We start from the raw sequence: 20,134 nt of genomic DNA on the forward strand, positions 1-20,134 counted from the left end.
TCCGCTGTCACTCTTCCTCATCTCAGATAGATGATTGGTGTCTAGGCAGCATCACTCTTATGTGAATCAGTTATTCACAGAATATATTTTATCACATAAAATGTGTTTATCTCTATGAAAACATTGCAATATGTTAACAGGGGACTCAGAAAATCCAGAAAATTGGAACTCTTGAAATGAATTCTAATAGATTCTGAGGGTTGGATATATGTTTGTCCCACAATCTTAGTTCTTAATGCCTTTGCATGTCTGCTTACTATGTTGATGTATTTGTCTCCCTTTGGAAACTGAATCTCTTTATCCTGGCTGGTTGTTGTACATGTTTATCCCAGGATTACACTTGTGACTCAATATGCTGACTGTACCTGAGTGGTACCTAAAGTTTTCTACCATGTAATTTTTTCCTTTTTTTGTATCCAATTGATAAAGAAGTGACCCCACTTTGCTGTAAGATGAGAGAATGGGTCACTCATTCATAACAGACAGGCTGACAGGGAGACTGGCCTTCAAACTGACTGGGTTGGAGATCTCACACTTATATTTTCCAGAATCTTCCATCCTGACAGGATTAATGCTGAGCCGGCACTTTGTTGGGGACAGTGTCATCCTCTCTGTGAGCTGTAGCTCCTGGTTATTGAAGAACCACTGAGTTGAGACTCCAGGGTCAGCTGAGAGACAAGTCAAGACCACGGAGCTCTGTACTCTGACTGTGGTGTTGGTGACATGAACAAAGGGCTGTGTCACAGGCTCTGTGAAGAAACAGAGGAGGGGAACAAATGACAGCCTTCAGAGAATCAGCCAGCCCCTTAGTAGTCAACAGACACATTCACGGTGGAGACATTGGGACTGTGACAACAGACAAATTTCTTCTGCTTTGAACCTACCATCCACGGCCTGTTGGACCCTGATTCTGACACAGAGTCTGATGTGCCTTATTTTCCCTATACTTGGGCATGTGGTGCATAATCATTGATGTGTCCATGAGTTATACCTAAATATGAGCAATAGCCTGACCTTGGGATGGGGGAGCTGCTCAAATCAGCAATATTTATTACCATTTACCTGCAGAACAGAGTTTCCTGGGTAGAGTGTCCAGGAAGGACAAGGAGCTTCCTGGAGAACTGTCTCCTCTGTCCCTCTCTTTGAGCTCATGTCCTTCCTGTAAGTCTCCTAAGCCCATCACAACAGTTGACTTATGACCTGTTACCACTCCACTGACACTCAAGAAAAAGAGATACCCAGCTTACCTACATAACTACAGCTGTCTGGACAGTGCACATCTGCTCCCACAACTTTATGGGACTTGGACAGTCAATAAAGCACTGTCCAATTTTAGCCCTGAGAAGGTGCTTGCTAAGGACAACTAGAGCTGAGTCTGGAACAGAGACCCGGACCCTTGACTTCATGATATTCACATCACAATAATTAAACCATGGTTCTCTCAGCTTGTCCCTGCCTGACATCTGCAGTTTCTTTCTCAGGTCCGTGTTTATTGTGAGAGCCTCACCCATGGGCTGAGTTACCCAACACACATCCTTCCTCTGCAGATGGATTCAGGTGAGGGTTTCTTTTCTGTTTTAGTATTTCTACTCAGTATGTATCCTGCAGTGAGTGGTCAAACTCCAATGTAGAGACACAAAGTAGAGGGGAGGCAGGCATAGGCCACACTTGACAGTCCTGTGTATATAAAGGAAAATCAACCCCACCAGCACCCAGATGACACAGAGAATCACTTACTGTATGTGTGCAGCTGCACGTGTGTCTCCTGAGTTTCAAACTGCATATTTAAGGTTCGTAGAGTGTATAATCCAGTGTCCTCATGTGTGACATTGTGCAGTAACAGTGACCCGTTGGGGTACACTGTCTCTCTACCACTGTGTGCAGGTCCCAGCATACTTCTATTCGTGGTTATTTCATTCCATGAAATTTTATGTTTGTTGACAATGGCTACCCCTTTGTACCAGGAAAAGGATCGAAGTTTCTCTGGCATATTATGAACAAGTAGGAGAGCGTTGCTCCCTTCAATAATGTTGAGAGGCACCGGTTCAATAATGAGTTGGCCAGTAGTGGAAGGGTGAATGCAGGCTGAAAGGGAGTGTAAAAGAGAAAAGAGATAGATTTTTTATCAATATTGAGACATTTATCATTGGTGCGAAGATGGGCACTAGGTCCTGAAAGCCTAAATCCATCACTCAGAGGAGGTGGGTGGGAGTTTCTGTCCAATCAGAGAAAGTAGGCAGATAACAATTTGGTGCACCTGACCATGTCACTTCTGCTATGTTGAAATCTCTCCTTATGTTGTTTCTACCCTCAGTGTCCTCACATGCCTGCTCACATTAGTAAAATGTGGGAGGGGTTCCTTCACTGCCCTCTATTTCCCCTAGAGACCCCCCCAGCTTCTCCTTCTGACCTCTTTAAACTTCTCCTTTCCTTGTGACAACCAACCCCTGACTTCACTTCAATGAGGGATTTATTATCTATCTTCCAGCCCATGAGAACTAGGGTCTTGTTAGGAAAAACCAGTTTTACGTTTCTGGAAGGTCCAGAGCTCAAATGGGTTCATATACATGTGGATGGTGAGCCAGACATAGTTGTGCATATCTTTCATTCCAGCACTCAATAAGCATAGGCAGGTGGGTCTCTGTGACTACAAGGCCAGCATGGACAGCCAAGGATACAAAGACAATCCTTCTCTCAAAAAAACCAAAAACCAAAAAACAAAAAAAAGTGAGTGGTGAGTGAATGTTCCTGGCCTTGCAAGGCCAGGTGTTAATGAAATTCTCATATGGGAGCTACCAACACTGGATAAACCTCCACCTTGCATTAACTTATGCATTTGTAAGGAGTAAGTGTGAGTGAGTATGCGTACGTGTGTTTGTGCAGGTGTGCGCCATCCTGTGTGTATTGGTCGGTGCTTGTCACAGCACCTAGACTGAGGTCAGAGCACAACTTAAGGGAGATTTCCTGACCTTTCCCCCCTTAGGAGACTCGAGCCAAACCCTGAACACCCTCCCCCTCTGCTACAGTCAGGCAGTGTTGTCCTGGAGGGTGTGTTCTGCAGAAGCCACTACTGGAAGCTTCACCCTTTGCAAGAAAGTATATAATGGGGCTCCATGGTCCCTGCTCCCTGCTCTGCCCTCCCTCTGTGGAGAACAGCATTTGATCCAGCCTTATCTCTGAGCCCTGCTATCTTCCTCCCTCTGAACTGAGCCTCCTCACAGCAGGAGCCATTCCCAGGCTAATGCTGACTGTTGCCAGGTATGGTGTCCTAGACCCTCCTCTGCCCCTTCCACACATATTTCTGCCTGGTGTCCCATTAGATAGATAGATAGATAGATAGATAGATAGATAGATAGATAAGAGAGAGAGAGAGAGAGAGAGAGAGAGAGAGAGAGAGAGAGAGAGAGAGATGTTTCAGTCCTCTGGACCACAAAAACCAAAAAGGCTGATGGTCATCTTTGAGCCATAGGACAACAGCAGCTCATCCAAGGGCTTCCCTGTGTGTGTTCTCCTAACATGTCCCTTATAACACAGAATCCTATATAAGCACCTAGTCTTCCTTGTGTTATCAAGGGTCAGAGAAGGTAGAATTCAGTACCTGCAGGAAGGTGACATGCAGCAAAGTGATGCCTTTGGAAAGGGACAGAGATGTTCACACTGAGGTCCCCAGGCAGACTGCATTGCCTTGAAGCCCAGGAGCTTCATGAGTCCAGGAATTGAGGATGTGGCTGTGAAGCAGGAGATGGCCTGAGTCCTCAAGAGAGGACACTGACTCTATCTGTCTAGGGAGACATTCAGGGGGACCCTCCATTTTCCTGTGCAGCATGAGCCATGCATTGGTTCTGCCCATACCCTTCCTGGGATTCAGATGTCCTCTGTCTACATTTCCAAATGAGAGTGGCCAGGAGAGAAGTGTGACTACACAGGATCCTCTGGCATGGTAGTGCTACTTAGAACCCAGGAGCAGCCAGTAGGTCAGATCTGTAGGGATGGGAGTGAAAGCCAGGTTGCAGTTAATCTCCTGGCTCCTGGAAATAATTTTCTAGGTGGTGAGTGTGTGTCCTTCTATAGCTACCTAGTGATTACTAGGGTCTGAGAGTTGTCCAGATCAGCATCTCTGCTACCAGCTGCCTGCAGGAGATATTTGCAGAGATAGACCCCAGAGAACAATCGCTTGCAGGAAGACTTGTGACTTTGATGCCTCCCCTTAGAAACCCTGACCCCCCTGTAGACTCTCATGAGTCCATCAGGAAAGTTAGTTAATGGTCTGGGCACTTGTCCAGCTATTCTCCCTGCTGAGTCACTGGAGAAGATTACCAGAGGACCAACCCTAACCATGGCTCTCATGGCAGTGCACTGGCTCTTTTTTACAAGCCAATAAAGCTGTGTCCTATGTCAGCTCTAATAGGAAGTCAAGACCAAATCATGACATATAGCATCTAATGTCATCTGAAGTCAAGCCAGGGACAGAAATTTGATCTCTGTGAGGACCCCAAGGCTTCTTCAGCCTGTACTTGCCTGACTCCCAGAGACTTTCTCAGGTCCATGGGCATAGTGAGGAATCCAAGTGTGCAGGTTGTGCATAATATCCTTGGGCTAAGTTTACCCCAGGACAAGTGAGGGGTCCTGATATAATGTGGTTGGTCTGCCCCATGTGTGTCCTATAGTAAGTGCCCAATCTCAGGGTGGGGACACAGTGGGGATGGAGAGAGAGAGAGAGAGAGAGAGAGAGAGAGAGAGAGAGAGAGAGAGAGAGAGAGAGAAGGCACAGCCCAGACCTCAGAGTTCAGTGTATAATGCAGGATACACATATCTATACTATGGAAGCCACTTACTTATATGAAGTCGTGCATGTGTTTTTGCAATTTTGAACCCTCTGTTTAAAGTTTCTAGTGTGTAGAATCCTGCATCACTCTCAGTAGCATTCTGGAGCAGCAAGGATCCGTTGGTGTACACTATCATTCTTCTGCTGAATGCAGGGCCCCTGATGATGGAATTCGTGAAAATGCTGTATTCTGCAATTTTTCGAAGCTGGGTTCTATATGCAGATTTGTACCAGTAAAAAGCTTGCAGATCTCGTGGCATATTATGAACTTGGAGAAGAACGCTTTCCCCTTTAGCAACATTCTGTGGCACTTGATCGATCATAAGTGGGGCAGAGGTGAGATGGTTACAGCAAGTAGAAAGGGAGCCTGGAAGGAAAAGGAGAAAAACACATCACATGGGATCATTGTGTTTGGTGGAAAGATGGTGACCTGTGTCCAGAGCAGATGAATTGAGTCATCACTCAGCCTAGTGTGGATGTGTCTATCTCACATGGTGGAGGTCAGCAACATGACATCCTACATCCTTTATTCCCTCAATGCCCTGGAATGTGTCATCTCTCTTGCAAGGAGGTCTATGCTCAGGTGTCTCTATGGCTGCCAGACACTTCACACATTCATGCACACTGTAGGTTGAGGTTATGCCTCCTCAGAATATTCACTGCAGACCCCACATCTTCATTCTCTAACCATTTATTCACTTTCCACTGATGCTCCAGTCAACCCCTGACTCCACCTTCTAGATGTTCTTGCTGCTCTGCCCTGCGCCTCACAGGTCTAAGAGGGAGGTAAGGGCAGAAAGCATTCTGGTCTTCTTGGAAGGCTCAATACTTGGAAAAGGCTCAGGAACTGTGCTGGCTGGCTTTATGAGAGCTTCACACAAGCTGGTTGAAGTGGTGCATGCCTGTAATCCAGCACTCATGGAAGCAGAGTCAGGCAGAAATTTGAGGCTAGCCTGGTCCACAAAGCGAGTCCTTGACAGCCAGGGATACACAGAGAAATCCTGTCTAGGAAAACCAAAATTTAAAAGAAAAACAATAGATTTGAAAGATGGAGCTTCAATTAAAAATGCCACTACTGACTGATATGGGAGGGTCTAGTCCACTGCAAGAAGTTTCACTCCTATCCTAATGGATGCTGGGACTACGAGAATCAAGGTTAAACATGTAATGAGGAGCAAGCCAGTAAGCAGCACTCCTCCATGCTCTCTGCAACAGTTCCTAGATTTGATTTATGACTCTCACGTTTGGAGAATATAAACACACCATTCCGACATGGACAGCCAAAACCATTGTCCCCCATCAGCACTGAGAGGTATTAACTAATAGTCCAGCCCTGGAAAAATTCTCCCTAGAGTCACTAGTAATTGAACTTAGGGTGGATTAGTACAGCCAGAACTTCCTGGTGCCCACCTCTCTTTGTGTCCCCCAACCAGCCCTTGCCTGATGCCCACAGGGTCATTCTTAGAAAAATAGGCATTGAGATCCCCACAAGACTAGACAGTGTCTGACATCCTAGGCTGGGTTACTTTCCATGAAAACCTTATCTGATGCAGGAGGGAGCCAGCCAATGGAGTCTGATCTATATCCATTTGTCTCCGCCATGTGTGTCTTGCTCTAGGTGCTCAAATTTCACAATGTGGACAATATTCAAAGAGCAGAAGACACAGTACTGTGTGTCTGATCCCCACCCAGCACTGAATGATCACAGACAATCACTTACCATCCAAATGGAGTTGCACATGTGCCACTTCATCTTTCAGATCTGTCCTCAGAGTGCGCAGGGTGTAGAATCCAGTGTCATTCCAGGTGACGTTGTGGATCAGCAGGGACCCATTGCTGTACACTGTCTCCCTACCGCTGTGTGCAGGTCCCTCCACACTTGAATTCATGGCTATTGTATACTGATAAACCTCTTGGTTCTTGAACACAACCACCCCTTTGTACCAGAAAAGCATTCGAAGCTTCTTTGGGAGATTGTGAACAAGTAAAAGAACACTTCCCCCTTCAGCAACACGGGGTGGCACTGATTCAATGCTGAGCTGAGTAGAGGTGGGAAGATGCCCACAGGGCGAAAACGAGGCTAGAAGGGAAGAGAGACACCCATCACTACTGGGACCTTTGTATTTGGCTATGATGGTGCCCTGTGTCTTGACCACCTGTGCCCATTGCTCTGCCAAGGTGTGTGAGTGAGAGTACTGTCCTACATGGTAGGAGCCAGCACAATACCTGCAGTTATCATTTTATCTGTATGATACTCCTCAGGTGTCAACATGGCCCTGGCTCACTGCACTTTGATTCCTGTTCACACTCAGTGTAAATTGATGCCTCACTGACTTCGTTTCTCACAGACTGTGTATCTTGGCTCTCTTGCTCCAGTTCTGACTGACTTCATCTTCTAGCTTCCTCCACTGGATTCTCTTCCAATCTACCTGGAATAGGGTCTTGTGAGAATCAGTATCTGTCTTAAAATTTTTTGTGGAAAAAATGATGTCTAGGAAAACTCAGATACCTCTGAGGAATGAATGAGGGAATGAGGCAAATTAATGAGAAACTAATGGTCCTGAGGTCCAGCTTGTCCAGGGTTTTATTTATGAAAAGACCCAGCTTTCAGATGAGTGAATACCTCACTTTGACTTAGTTCTTTTACTTTTAGATCTATTACATATGTATGTGAATGCATAATACCGGCATTTCTGCTTAGATGTATATATGGGCAGGTGCATGGCACAGTATCTATGTGTGTGGCAAAGGAAAACCTTGAGGAGTCAGAGGGTTCTCTCCTTCTACCATAGGGGAGCTGAGGATTTACCTCAGGTCCTCTGACCTGGCAGAAATTGCCTTCACTTATTGAGACACCTCACTGGCCTATCCCAGCCAAATTGTTTATTTTCTGAGTTGCTCCTTCATAGTTGGGAACAGCACTATCTAGAATATAGTAACCAATGTGATTGACTTTGAGGAGAGAATAATCTGGCTTTTGTGTCCACCTCTTGCTGTTTCCTGTTCACTGAGAACTTCCTGCTACTGAATTGCTGTCTACCTCAGGGTTAACTCCACTCAGGGTCAAGCAGACACCTTGAACTCCTTCAGACTCTTGTCCTCCCTGGACACTCCAGACAGGGCCTGACACCACCCTCCAACACACTGTCAGGAAATTCTCTATTCACGTAGGGGACCATCCCTTACCCATGGTGTCCCTTGGAGTGAGGAGCATTGGGAGTTCCACAGTCTCTGATGCATGTGCCATCATCACACAATATAAAGGAGCTTCTGCTTCACCATATCTGTGCTCCTACCTCCCTCTGCTCTGAGTCTACACTGAGGCAAAACTCCCTCCAAGAATCACATGGCTGTGAGTGGGGAGCCTCTCTGAGGCACTGCTTTCTCCTACCCTTCGTGTTGACAAGTACTTCTCTCCCTCACACTCTCTTGATCTTTCAGTCTTTAGACTACACAGTGAATAACATGCTGATAAGCACCCCTGTGACCTGGAGTACAATAGGTTGCCCCAAGGCTGATCTCTGCTTCATCCTGTCCTAGGCTCTGTCACCATCAAAGAAGGGTACCCTGTGCTCCATATGCATCCGTGGTGACACAGAAACTCCACTGGGCACCAAGTGATCCCTATGACCTCAGTTCTGTGAAGATAGAATTAATGCATAGCCAGGAGATGACAGAGATGTTTGTTAAGGCTACAAAGAGACCAACTGGGTGACACCAGGGATAAGACACTCATCTATTATCACTAGTGTTAAAATTCAGAGTCTGATCCAGAAAAACATTCAGGAGCAGTAAGTTGTATAAGGAGATCCATGTTGTGGGTGTGCAGCAGAAGGTCATCTGAGGCCTGGAGAGGAGTGAGCTCACTCTGAGGTGGAGGAGCTCAGTGAGGAACCTGAATCCCAGCCTCCTTTGTTGGCTGAGATGTTGTTCAGGTCTTCACACATCCACCCTGACTTTATAAGGATGATTCTTTCCTTTGTTTGGCAATTCCCCTGTCATCACTCTCTCCCCAACTCTAGATGCTAGAGGGAAGAATGTTGAACACGGTTCCCTAATACTTTTCTGGGCTACAGGAAACAGCCAGTAGGTTGAACTGACCTTGTGGGAGGGATTTCTAGGGTTTTTTTTGGGGACAGAAATGGAAACCATTTCTTTCATCTACTCCAGAAAACCAGAAACTCGGTGTTTGACTATGAGATAATACTGCCCACTGGTGACCAATAGGATGACTGATGCTTATGTCTGGGAGGTGTTAAGACCAGCAGAGCCTGTTACCATTTGGATACAGAAAAGAATTCCTTGGGCTGGACCTCAGAAAACAAGCACTTACCAGAAGAACCTATACCCTCTATTCCTCCCCTTGTGTGCCATGAAATTCCTTCAGGTCTCATAAGCCTATGTGGAGGTTTGGCCTGGTGACCTGGTCAGCTCTGCAGTCCATGTTGAGTCTTGAGAGGTACCCAGGTGACCTTGCTCAGCTGAGGCTCTCAAATTAGTGCACTGGTTGGTTTCCTATGAAAGATGGATGGGCCAAAAACCATTGTTCCCTGTCAGCTGCAATAGTAAGACTCCAGCCCTGGCTAAATATTTTCAGGATCATTTATAGTGCAATCAGGAACAGAGATCTGCAGCCAGGGCATCCTGGTTCTCACTTCTCTGTGAGGATACAAAATCTGCCTGTAGCCAACAGGGTCTTTGTCATACCATGTTCATGGTGAGAACCTCAAGAAACTAGACTGAGTCCAATGCTTCTTGACTAAGAACCCCTTTCCTATCATACTTTCTCTCTCTCTCTCTCTCTCTCTCTCTCTCTCTCTCTCTCTCTCTCTCTAATCTATATCACCTTTTCCACCATATGTGTATAGCACTAAGTGCTCAAACTCCAACATGGAGACACAGTACAGAAAAAGGGAGGTCACTTGTCAGGCATGACAGTCCTGTGTGTCTAAGCCCCACCCAGCACTGACTGATCACAGACAATCACTTACCGTCCACCAGAAGTTGCACATGCACCACTTCCTCTTTCAGATCTGTGCTCAGAGTTCGTAGGGTATAGAATCCAGTGTCCTTCAAGGTAACACTGTGTATCAACAAGGATCCATTGCTGTACATGGTCTCTCTACCACTGTGTGCAGGTCCCTCCACACTTGAATTTCTGGCTATTATGTACCGAGAAACCTCTTTGTCCTTGAACACAGCTACACCTTTATACCAGAAAAGGGCTTGAAGCTTCTCTGGGAGATTGTGAACTCGTAAAAGAACACTTCCTCCTTTAGCAACATTGGGAGGCATTAATTCAATACTGGGCTGAGCAGAGGTGGGAGGGCATCCACATGTCAAAGGGGAAGCTAGAAGGAAAGATAGAGATCCATCTTAGAACTTTATTATTTGGTTAAGATGTAGCTCTGTGTCCTGAGTTGTTTTCATTCCTCAGTGATGTTGTGTAGGTGAGCATCTCCCTATCCACTTTAGGGAGGTCAACAAACTACCTCCATAAACTCAGTGTCCCTGCACTTCTCATTTCATGTACATGGAGATCTCACTAGGGTATCAATATATCTCTAGCTCAGTGTCCTCAGGTGACGGAAATGAATAAATCCCTTAAAGAAATACAGGAAAAATACAAGCAAACAGGAGAAGGAAATAAATAAAACTGTCAAAAAAACATGAAAATGAACATAGAAGCAATAATGAGAACACAAACTGAGGCAATCCTAGAAATGGAAACCTAGGAATGAGAACAAGAACTACAGACACAAGCATCACCAACAGAATAGAAGAGATGGGAGAGAGAATATTAGGATTAGAAGATATAGAAGAAAGTGATACATGGTCAAAGAAAATGCTAGGTCTAAAAATTTCTAAGATAAAACATCCAGGAAAGATTGGACACCATGAAAAGAACAAACATAAGAATAATACAAATAAAAGAATGAAGTTCCCAGCTCAAAGGTTCAGAAAATATTTTCAACAAAATTACAGAAAAAAATTTCTAACCTAAAAAAAGAGATACCTATAAACATACAAGAAGCTTATAGATCACCAAACACATTAGATCAAAAAATAAAATCCCTGCTAAGTGTGGCGGCACATGGCTGCAATCTCAGCACTTACAGAGGCAGCAGCAGGTGGATCACTGTGAGTTCAAGGCCACCCTTCTCTACAAAGCAAGCCCAGGAAAGCCAATGCTACACAAAGAAACCCTGTCTTGGAAAAAACAAAAACAAAAACCAAAAACTAAGTAAATAAATAAAATTCCCCAACACATATTAATTAAAACTCTAACTCTACATAACAAAGAATGTATATTAAAGGCCACAAGGGATAAGGACAAAGTAACATATAAAGGCAGACTATTAGAATTATGCCAGACTTCTCAACAGAGACTCTAAGAGCAAGAAGGGACTGGGAAGATATCATGTAGACCCTAAGAGAGCACAGATACTAGCCCAGACTACTATATCCAGAAAACTTCATTCACCATAGATGGAGAAACAAGATATTCCATTGCAAAACCAAATTAAAAAAATATCTATTCGCAAATCCAGCCCTACAGAAAATACTAGAAGCAAAAAAGAAAAAGCTATCTAAACAGATTAACTACACTCAAGAAACACAGGAAATAGATAATTCCACACCAGTAAAAATAAAATAAGGGAGGCACATAAAAACATACACACTCACACCACCAACATCCAAGTAACATGAGCTAATAATCATTGGTCATTAATACGTCTCAACATCACTGGATTCAATTCCTCAATAAAAAGACATGGGCTAACAGATGGCTAAGAAAACAGGATTCATTCTTTTTTGAATATGAGAAACACACTTCAGCAACAAAGATAAATAATACCTAAGAATAAAGTGCTGGAAAAAATGTTTTCCAAGCAAATGCACCCAAGCACCAAGCTGAAGTAGTCATTCTACTATATAACATAATAGACTTTCAAACAATATTAATTAAAAGAGATAGAAAAGGACACTTCATATTCATCAAAGGAAAATCCACCAAGATGATGTTTCAATTCCAAACATCTATGCCCCAAATGCAAGGTAATCCGTATTGTTAAAAGAAATATATTACAGCTAAATTGCACATTGAACCCCACACATTAATAGCAGGAGACTACAACATTCTTCATAGCATCTCAAAATCCTTCTAGAAAATTGAGGCTATAGATATGGTCACAAAGCAAACCTGAACTGATACAAAAAAACATGAAGCGACTCCTTGCATCTTATCAGACCACCTTGGATTAAAGCTGGACTTCAACAAGAGAAGGCCTAAAAGCCCATGGAAACTGGGCAAATGTCTGCTCAATAATTACTGAATGTGGCAAGGAAGAAAGTAAGAAGTTAAGGAACTTCGAGAATTCAATGAAAAATAGGACACAGCATACCCAAACCTATAGTATACATTTAAAGCAGTCCTAGGAGGAAAGCTCATAGGACTAATCGCCTGGGTAAAGTGGATAGATCTCACACTAGTGACTTAACATCACACCTGAAAGCTCCAGAACAAAAAAAAATGAGACCAAGAGGAGTAGATGGCAGGAAATAACCAAACTCATGGCTGAAATCAATAAATTAGAAACAAAGAGAACAATAAGAAGAATCAACAATAACAAGAGATGGTTCTTTGAGAAAATCAACAAGATAGAAAAACCCTTAGCCCAACTAATTAAGAGGCAAAGAGACAGTATCCAAATTAACAAAACCAGAAATTAGAAGGGGAACATACAACAGACAAGAGAATCATTGGGTCTTATGTGAAAACCCTGTAATTCACAAAATTGGGAAATCTGAACAAAATGGACAAATTTCTAGATAGATACCACTTCCCAAAGTTAAATAAAGATCCGGAAAAATATTTAAATAGTCCTATAACCCCTAATGAATTAGAAGTACTTATTAAAATATCTCCCAACCAAAATAAAAGCCCAAGGCCAGATTTTTTAGAGCAGAAATCTTTCAGATTTTCAAAACAATAATCCTCAAATATTCCACAAGGTAGAAACAGAAGGAGCATTTACAAATACATTCTATGAAGTTACAGTCAGCCTGATACCTAAACCACACAATGATTCAAATAAGACAGAAAATTCCTGACCAATATCTCTCATCAACATTGATGCAAAACTACTCAATAAAATACTCTCAAACCAAATCCAAGAACACATCAAAGATATCATCCACCAAAATCAAGTAAGCTTCATCCCAGGGAGGCAGGGGGTTCAACACATGTATATCCATCAGTGTCATCCACTATATCAACAAAATAAAAGAAAAAACACATAATCATATCATTAGATGCTGAAAATTCTTTGACAAAATTCAATATTCCTAAATGATAAAAGGCTTAGAGAGATCAGGGATACAAGGAGCATACCTAAACAACAAGCCAATAACTAACGTCAATTTTTTTTTGTTTTAAAATAATAAGGTATATATGTGGATGAACAGGTACCCAGTGCCCTAAAGTCAATGCCACTTTGTCTTTCTAGTTTTATAATTATTTTTTAAATTCTTGCCTCTTTTTTAATACTTTTATTTTTAACACATGTATAAAATAAACTACATAAAGCAGGGAGAACCATGTGACAATCATGAGAACAATGAATTCTATACAACTAACATCAAATTCAATGGAGAAAAACTTAAAGCAATCCCACTGTAACCAGGGACAAGTCTGCCCACTCTCTCCATATCTATACATCATAGCACTTCAAGTTCTAACTAGAGCAATACACAACTAATAGACATCAAAGGGATACAAATTGAAAAGGAAGAAGTCAAAGTATCGCTATTCACAGATGATATGAAAGTCTACATAAGTGACTCCAAAAATTCTACCACAGAACTCCTACAGCTAATAGACACCTTCACCAAAGTGGCTGGATACAAACTTAACTCAAAAAATCAGTAGCCCTCCTTATACAAATGATAAATGGGCTGAGAAAGGAGCTGGGCAAAGAACACCTTTCACAATAGCTAGGGAAAATATAAAATATATTGGTGTAACTCTAAACATATGGGAGTGAAAAACCCATATGACAAAACCTTCAAGTCTTGGAAGAAAGAAACTGAAGACAATATCAGAAAAAATGCAAAAATCTCCCGTGCTCATGGATTGGTAGGATTAACATGGTAAAAATTGCCATCTTACCAAAAGCACAATATATATATATAATACAGTATCCACCAAAATACCAACACAATTCTCTGTAGACCTGAAAAGGGAAATTCTCAACTTCATATGGAAAAAAGCCAAGATAGCTAAAACAATCCTGTACAATAAAAGATCTTCTGAAGGTGTCACCATCCTTGATTTCAAGTGGTTTGACAAAGGAATAGTAAAAAAAAAAACCAGCATGGTATTGGCATGATAACACACGTATATCAATTGAATCATATCGAAGACCCAGAAGTAAACCCACACACCAACTGACACCTGACTTTTTACAAAGAACCCAAAAACATACAATGGAAAAAAGAATCTTCAACAAATGATGCTATTCTAACTGGATGTCAGCATATAAAAGACTGTAAATAGACCCATATTTATCCCCTTGCATAAAACTCAAGTCTAAGTGAATCAAAGACCTCAACATGAAAACAGCTACACTAAATCTATTAGAAAAGGAAGTGGGGGATAGCATTGAACTCATGACTACAACAGACAACTATCTGGACTGAACACCAACAGCTTAGGCACTAGGATCAACAATTACTAAATGGGACCTCACGAAACTGAACAGGTTCTGCAAGGCAAAGGACACTGTCAATAGGGAAAAAAATGACAGCCTACAGGATGAGAAATGATCTTCACCAACCCTACGTCTGACAGATGGCTAATATCCAAATACAAAAAGAATTCAAGAAATTAAACACCAACAAACCAAAAAAAAACCCCACATTTAAAAGTGGGATACAAAGCAAAACAGGACTTTCAACAGAGGAATACCTAATGCTTGAGAAGCACTCTAAGTCCCACCAGGCTACAGGAGCTGGCCACTTCAGGCACCTTAACCCTCAGTTGTAAAAGTTTCAGCAAGGACCAGAGATTCCTGGGAGCCTTCCCTGACCCAGAGATGCCCTCATTTCTGTTCTCTCTCCCACTCCTCCTCCCACTCTCTGCACACCTGATTACCACTCAGTTACCCTCCTGACCCATTCTTCCACACAGTTTCCTCCCATATCTACTTCAGATGTCAATTTTATTGCCTGTTCTGAGTGAGATTCAGCATCTTCCTTAGGGCCCTTCATGTTTTTTGGGTCTGTGGATACTATCATGGTTATCCTGTACTTTATGGCTAATATCCACTTACAAGTGAGCACATTCCATCCATGTCTTTCTGGATTTGGGTTACCACACTCAGGATGATCTTTTCTAGTTTCATGTATTTGCCCACAAATAGCATGACATCTTTGTTTTGTAATAGCTGAGTAGTATTACACTGTGTAAATGTACTACATTTTCTTTATCCATTCTTCAGTGGAGAAATATCTAGGTTGTTTACTGTTTCTGACTATTATGAATAAAGCTGTTGTGAACATAGTTGAGCAAGTGAACTTGTGGTATGGTGGAGCATCTTTTGGGTATATGCCCAGGAATTGCATAGCTAGATCTTGAGGTAAAACTATTCCCACTTTTCTGAGAAATTGCCATATGATTCCCATAGTGGTTGTACAGTTTGCACTTGTACTCAGAGTGGAGGAATGCCCCTTGCTCCACATCATGCATGTCCATGGATTTATTTAAGAAATGCATCCATTTGAGGTCATCAGACAATGAAGCAAATGCCTATGAGCTGAGCTATCTCACTCATAAGCACCAGCTTGGTTCTTGTTTGGGATGTCACAGCTGAGAGCATCAATCTTCAGAATATTGTGCTCAGCTGATTAACTTTGGGTAAGAACACCCTCTCCCTCCATCTTACTTTTTCTCCCTGACTTTCATGGACTTTGGTGGGTCTCTATTCAAAACACTGCTCCCCACCACCACACCTATCCACGCTGCCAGCTGTCCCTCTCACTTCTATCTTTACTCCTTAGTCCTAGAGACCACATGATAAGCTACAAACTGATGAGCATCCATAAGCCCAGAGATAACAGCAGTTCAACCTGGGACAGCTCTCTACTGTGTCCTGGACTTGGTCTGTAATCAACAATGAGGGAGCCTCAGCATTCCCTGTGTGACACAGAAAAAAAAGCTGTGCACTGAGCCTGACCTGTGTTCTCAGTGCTCTGAAAATATGCAGTTTGCTCTCAGCAAGCATGTGGCAAAATCTCCTGTGATGTATAAAAAAGAACCAATGAGTTATGAGTAGGGAAGAAGACAGACCCATTCTCATTGCAAGCACCAGTCAGGGTTCTGACACAGAACAAAGGCCCAGAAGCTGATGTATCAGGAGCCTCTCACACCCTCAGTGTGTGGAAGGAGGTGATCTGAGTCCCTGAATGAGAGATCTGGGCTCCATCATCCCATGCAGGGCTTCTAGACAATGCTACCACTTTCTCAGTTGTGTGTTGGGTCTGCCCATGTGTTCCCTGGGCATTCCTGAAATGTCTTGGACCTCTGTCTAGGCAATTCCCTTAGGATAACCCCTCTTTCCAAAGGAAAAACATAAAGGGGGAAATGAAATGATCCCTTGGCAATGTGTGTGTCTAGTGGATTCAACCCCACCTAGCAGCCACTTACTGTACACGTGGAGGTATATGGATGTTGTTGATACTGGCTCTGCTTGCCTATTATAGGTTTTAAGAATGTAGAATCCTATGTCCTTCTGAGTGACATTGCGGATCTGCAGAGATCCATCACTGTAGATTGTTTCTCTGCCGCTGTGTGCACGCGCCATCAGACTTCTTTTGGTGTTCACTGCATACACTGCAATCATGTGGCTCTTTTCTGTCATCTCTTTGAACCAGACAAAGGTTAGAAGATTGTCTGGCAGATTGTTAGCAAAGAGAAGGACGTTTTCTCCTTCAAAAACGTACGGAGGCACTACTTTAATGGTGACGTTGGTAGTGGTAGACAGGTGCCAGCAGGTTAAAAGGGAGGCTAAAAGGAAAGTGAGAAACAATCAATATAGAGCCAGTGTGATCAACACTCAAATGTGTGGTTAGTGGTGTACCTACCCACCTTAATGGAAGTCATCAATATCACCACTATTCCCTCAGAGTCTCTCACTGCGTACTTACCTCTTTTAGAAATTCTCTGGTCATTCAATTTCTTGAGTTCTTTATATATTTTGGATATTAGACCTTTGTCAGATGTATGGTTGGTGAAGATCTTTTCCCAGTCTGTAGACTGTCGCTTTGTTCTCTTGACAGTGTCACCTGCCTTACAGAAGCTTCTCAGCCTCATGAGGTCCCATTTATTAATTGTTGACATTAACGCCTGGGCTGGTTGGTGTTCTGTTCAGGAAGTTGTCTCCTGTGCCAATATGTTCCAGGCTCTTTCCCATTTTTTCTTCTAAGTGATTTAGTGTCTCTGGTTTTATGTTGAGGTCTTTAATCCACTTGGATTTGAGTTTTGTACAAGGTGACAAATATGGGTCCAGTTGCATTTTTTTACACATAGACATCCAGTTAGACCAGCACCATTTGTTGAAGATGCTATCCCTTTTCCATCGAATGGATTTGGCTTCTTTGACAAAAATCAAATGACCATATGTGTGTGGATTCCTATCTGGGTCTTCGATTTGATTTTACTGATCAACCAGCCTGTTGCTGTGCCAGTATCATGCTGTTTTAATTACTATTGCTTTATAGTACAGTTTGAGATCAGGTATGGAGACTCCTCCAGAGCACCTTTTATTGTACAAGATTGTTTTAGTTATTCTGGGTTTTTGTTTTTCCATATGAAGTTCAGAATTGAACTTTCAATGTTTTTAAAAAATTGTGTAGGTATTTTGATTCATTGCTGATGGGAATGCAAACTAGTACAACCACTTTGGAAATCTATCTGGTGCTATCTCAGAAAAATGGGAATAGGGCTTCCTCAAGACCCAGCTATTCCACTCCTTGGAATATACCCAGAAGATTCCCCAGCACACAGCAAGAAAATTTGCTCAACCATGTTCATAGAAGCCTTATTCATAATAGCCAGAACATGGAAACAGCCTAAGTGTCCCTCAATAGAAGAATGGATAAAGAAACAGTGGTACATATACACTATGGAATACTATTCAGCTATTAAAAACAAGGAATTCCCTAAATTTGTGGATAAATGGATTGAGCTAGAAATGATTATAATGAGTGAGTTAACCCAGAAACAGAAAGACTCAAATGGTATATACTCACTTATATCTGCATATTAGCCCAACGGGCATGTCCCATGAAAGCCTTCACTTACCAGGAAACTGCGACAGAGGAGAGGACTTTCTAGTGGGACTCTAGATGAGAGAATCATGGGAGAAAGGCAAAGTAGAAGGACCCAGAGGGTCCTAGAAGCCTACAAGTAGAACATTATGATAGGCAGATTTGGGCACAGGGGTCCTGCTCAAACTAAGGCACCAGCCAAGGACAATACAGGCAGTAAACCTTAAGCCCCTACCCAGATCTAGCCAATGGACAGAAGACTCTCCACAGTAGAGTGGAGAGTGGGATATTACTTTCTCACATACTCTGGTGCCTCACCTTTGACCATGTCCCCTGGACGGGGAGACCTGGTGGCAATCAGAGGAAGGACAGCAGGTTACCAAGAAGAGACTTGATACCCTATGATCATATAGAGGGGGAGGTAATCCCCCTCAGGAACAGTAATAGGGGAGGGGAATAAGGGGAAATTGGGAGGGAAGGAAGAATGGGAGGATACAAGGGATGGGATAACCATTGAGATGTAACAAGAATAAATTAATAAAGGAGGAAAACAAAACAAAACAAAACAAAACAAAACAAAAAAAGAAATTCTCTGGTCAACTGTGTTTCTGGCTCGCCCTTCAGTGTCCCTATATTTTGTGTGAGGATTCTTTACTGACCTCTTTCTCTTGAAGGTCTTCACTTTCTGACTTTTATCTTTTCCCTTTGAGTTACCAGGCAACCCCTGACATCATCTTGCAGATACTCTGACTTCTGGTTCATTATGACCAGGGCTATGTGAGGACAGGGGTTAGTCTGCCATATTAAGATGATTAACTTCCTGGAAAAGACTTGGAGATGAATGGAGGAAGGAAGGAAGGAAGGAGTAAGGAAGGAAGATGGAAGGAAGAGTGTGTCCATGGGTTAATCTACAAAGTTCCCAGGTTTGTAGATAACAAAAAATAGTAATACTCAATGGTAATTTAAATATTCTTGTATTTCTTATTTATTGTATGTGTGGGTTTCTGAAGGCTCATGTCTCAGTGTGTGCACATGAGAGTGCATACCACAGCAACAGTGTAAAGGGCAGAGAAAAGAATCTGTGAGTCTATTCACGAATCTAATATGTGGGAGCTGAAGACTGAATTCAGGGTCTCATGACCTCCACACACTGAGCCATTTCGCTGGACACTCGTGCTTGATTTCTATTTGGAGAGTCACCTGGTCATGCATGGGAACATCAGTCTTCAGAACAGAGCAGCCACTGTGATTTGGTTTGAGTAGATAACATTGGGGCTCTTCTCTCCTTATCACTACCTGTCCCCAGAGAGCTTCCGGAGGCTGAATGGATTCCCTCTCTGTACCTTTTCCGTATAACATCAAGCAGAAACCTGGAGTCTTATCGTGGGCTCCTGTCATCATTTGAAGAGTAGAGCCTCACTCCATAAACCAACACACAGTCAGGAAGTGGGGACACTTACCCATAAGCAGGAGCCCCTTCCAGGAGTTACACTCTTTGAAGGGAAGCACAGAGGACACTGCCATCTGTCTATGCACCACAATGTCTTCTGAGGAAAAAAGCTTCAGATCCAGCAAGGCTCCCAACCTCTGCTGTCCTTCTGCCCTCTAAGCTGTTTGTCTTCTCAGGCAGGAGCACTTCAAAGACTGTGAGTGGTGGAGTCTGTGCCTAAGGAGTACTCTGTCCCTTCCACTCTCAGTGCTGCCTCTGCATCCCTCTCCACTTTTCTCTTTGGCTTTCGCCCCCAAGCAACACATTGTACACAAAGTTGATAAGCATCCCCCTGACCTTAGGGAACAACAGCTCATCCCAGACCTGACATCTACTGTTTCCTGGCTTTGGGTCTGTCAGCAACAATGTGGGAGACTTTATAATGCCTGTGGGCCTCTGTGACACAAAGACAAAGCCAAGAACCCAGTCTTCCCTGTGTCCTAATTTCTCTGGGAATGTGGGATTTCCCAGCAAGAAGGTGACATAAATGC

At 42.9% G+C, this 20,134-nt stretch overlaps 1 protein-coding gene across 1 annotated transcript; it reads right to left on the minus strand.

Annotated features, from left to right (window-relative positions):
• Positions 1-465: 465 nt before the first annotated feature.
• LOC311591133 (cell adhesion molecule CEACAM3-like) lies at positions 466-19,678 on the minus strand (the record flags this gene model as incomplete). The annotated part of the gene is made up of 7 exons (XM_084770500.1): positions 466-749; positions 1,738-2,085; positions 4,836-5,192; positions 6,546-6,905; positions 9,817-10,176; positions 16,533-16,892; positions 19,615-19,678. The coding sequence occupies 7 exons, from the start codon at positions 19,676-19,678 to the stop codon at positions 466-468; spliced, it is 2,133 nt and encodes a 710-aa protein (XP_084626626.1).
• Positions 19,679-20,134: the final 456 nt, after the last annotated feature.

The sequence above is a fragment of the Acomys minous genome (assembly GCF_964271855.1).
Source record: "Acomys minous genome assembly, chromosome: 20".
Taxonomy (NCBI): domain Eukaryota; kingdom Metazoa; phylum Chordata; class Mammalia; order Rodentia; family Muridae; genus Acomys; species Acomys minous.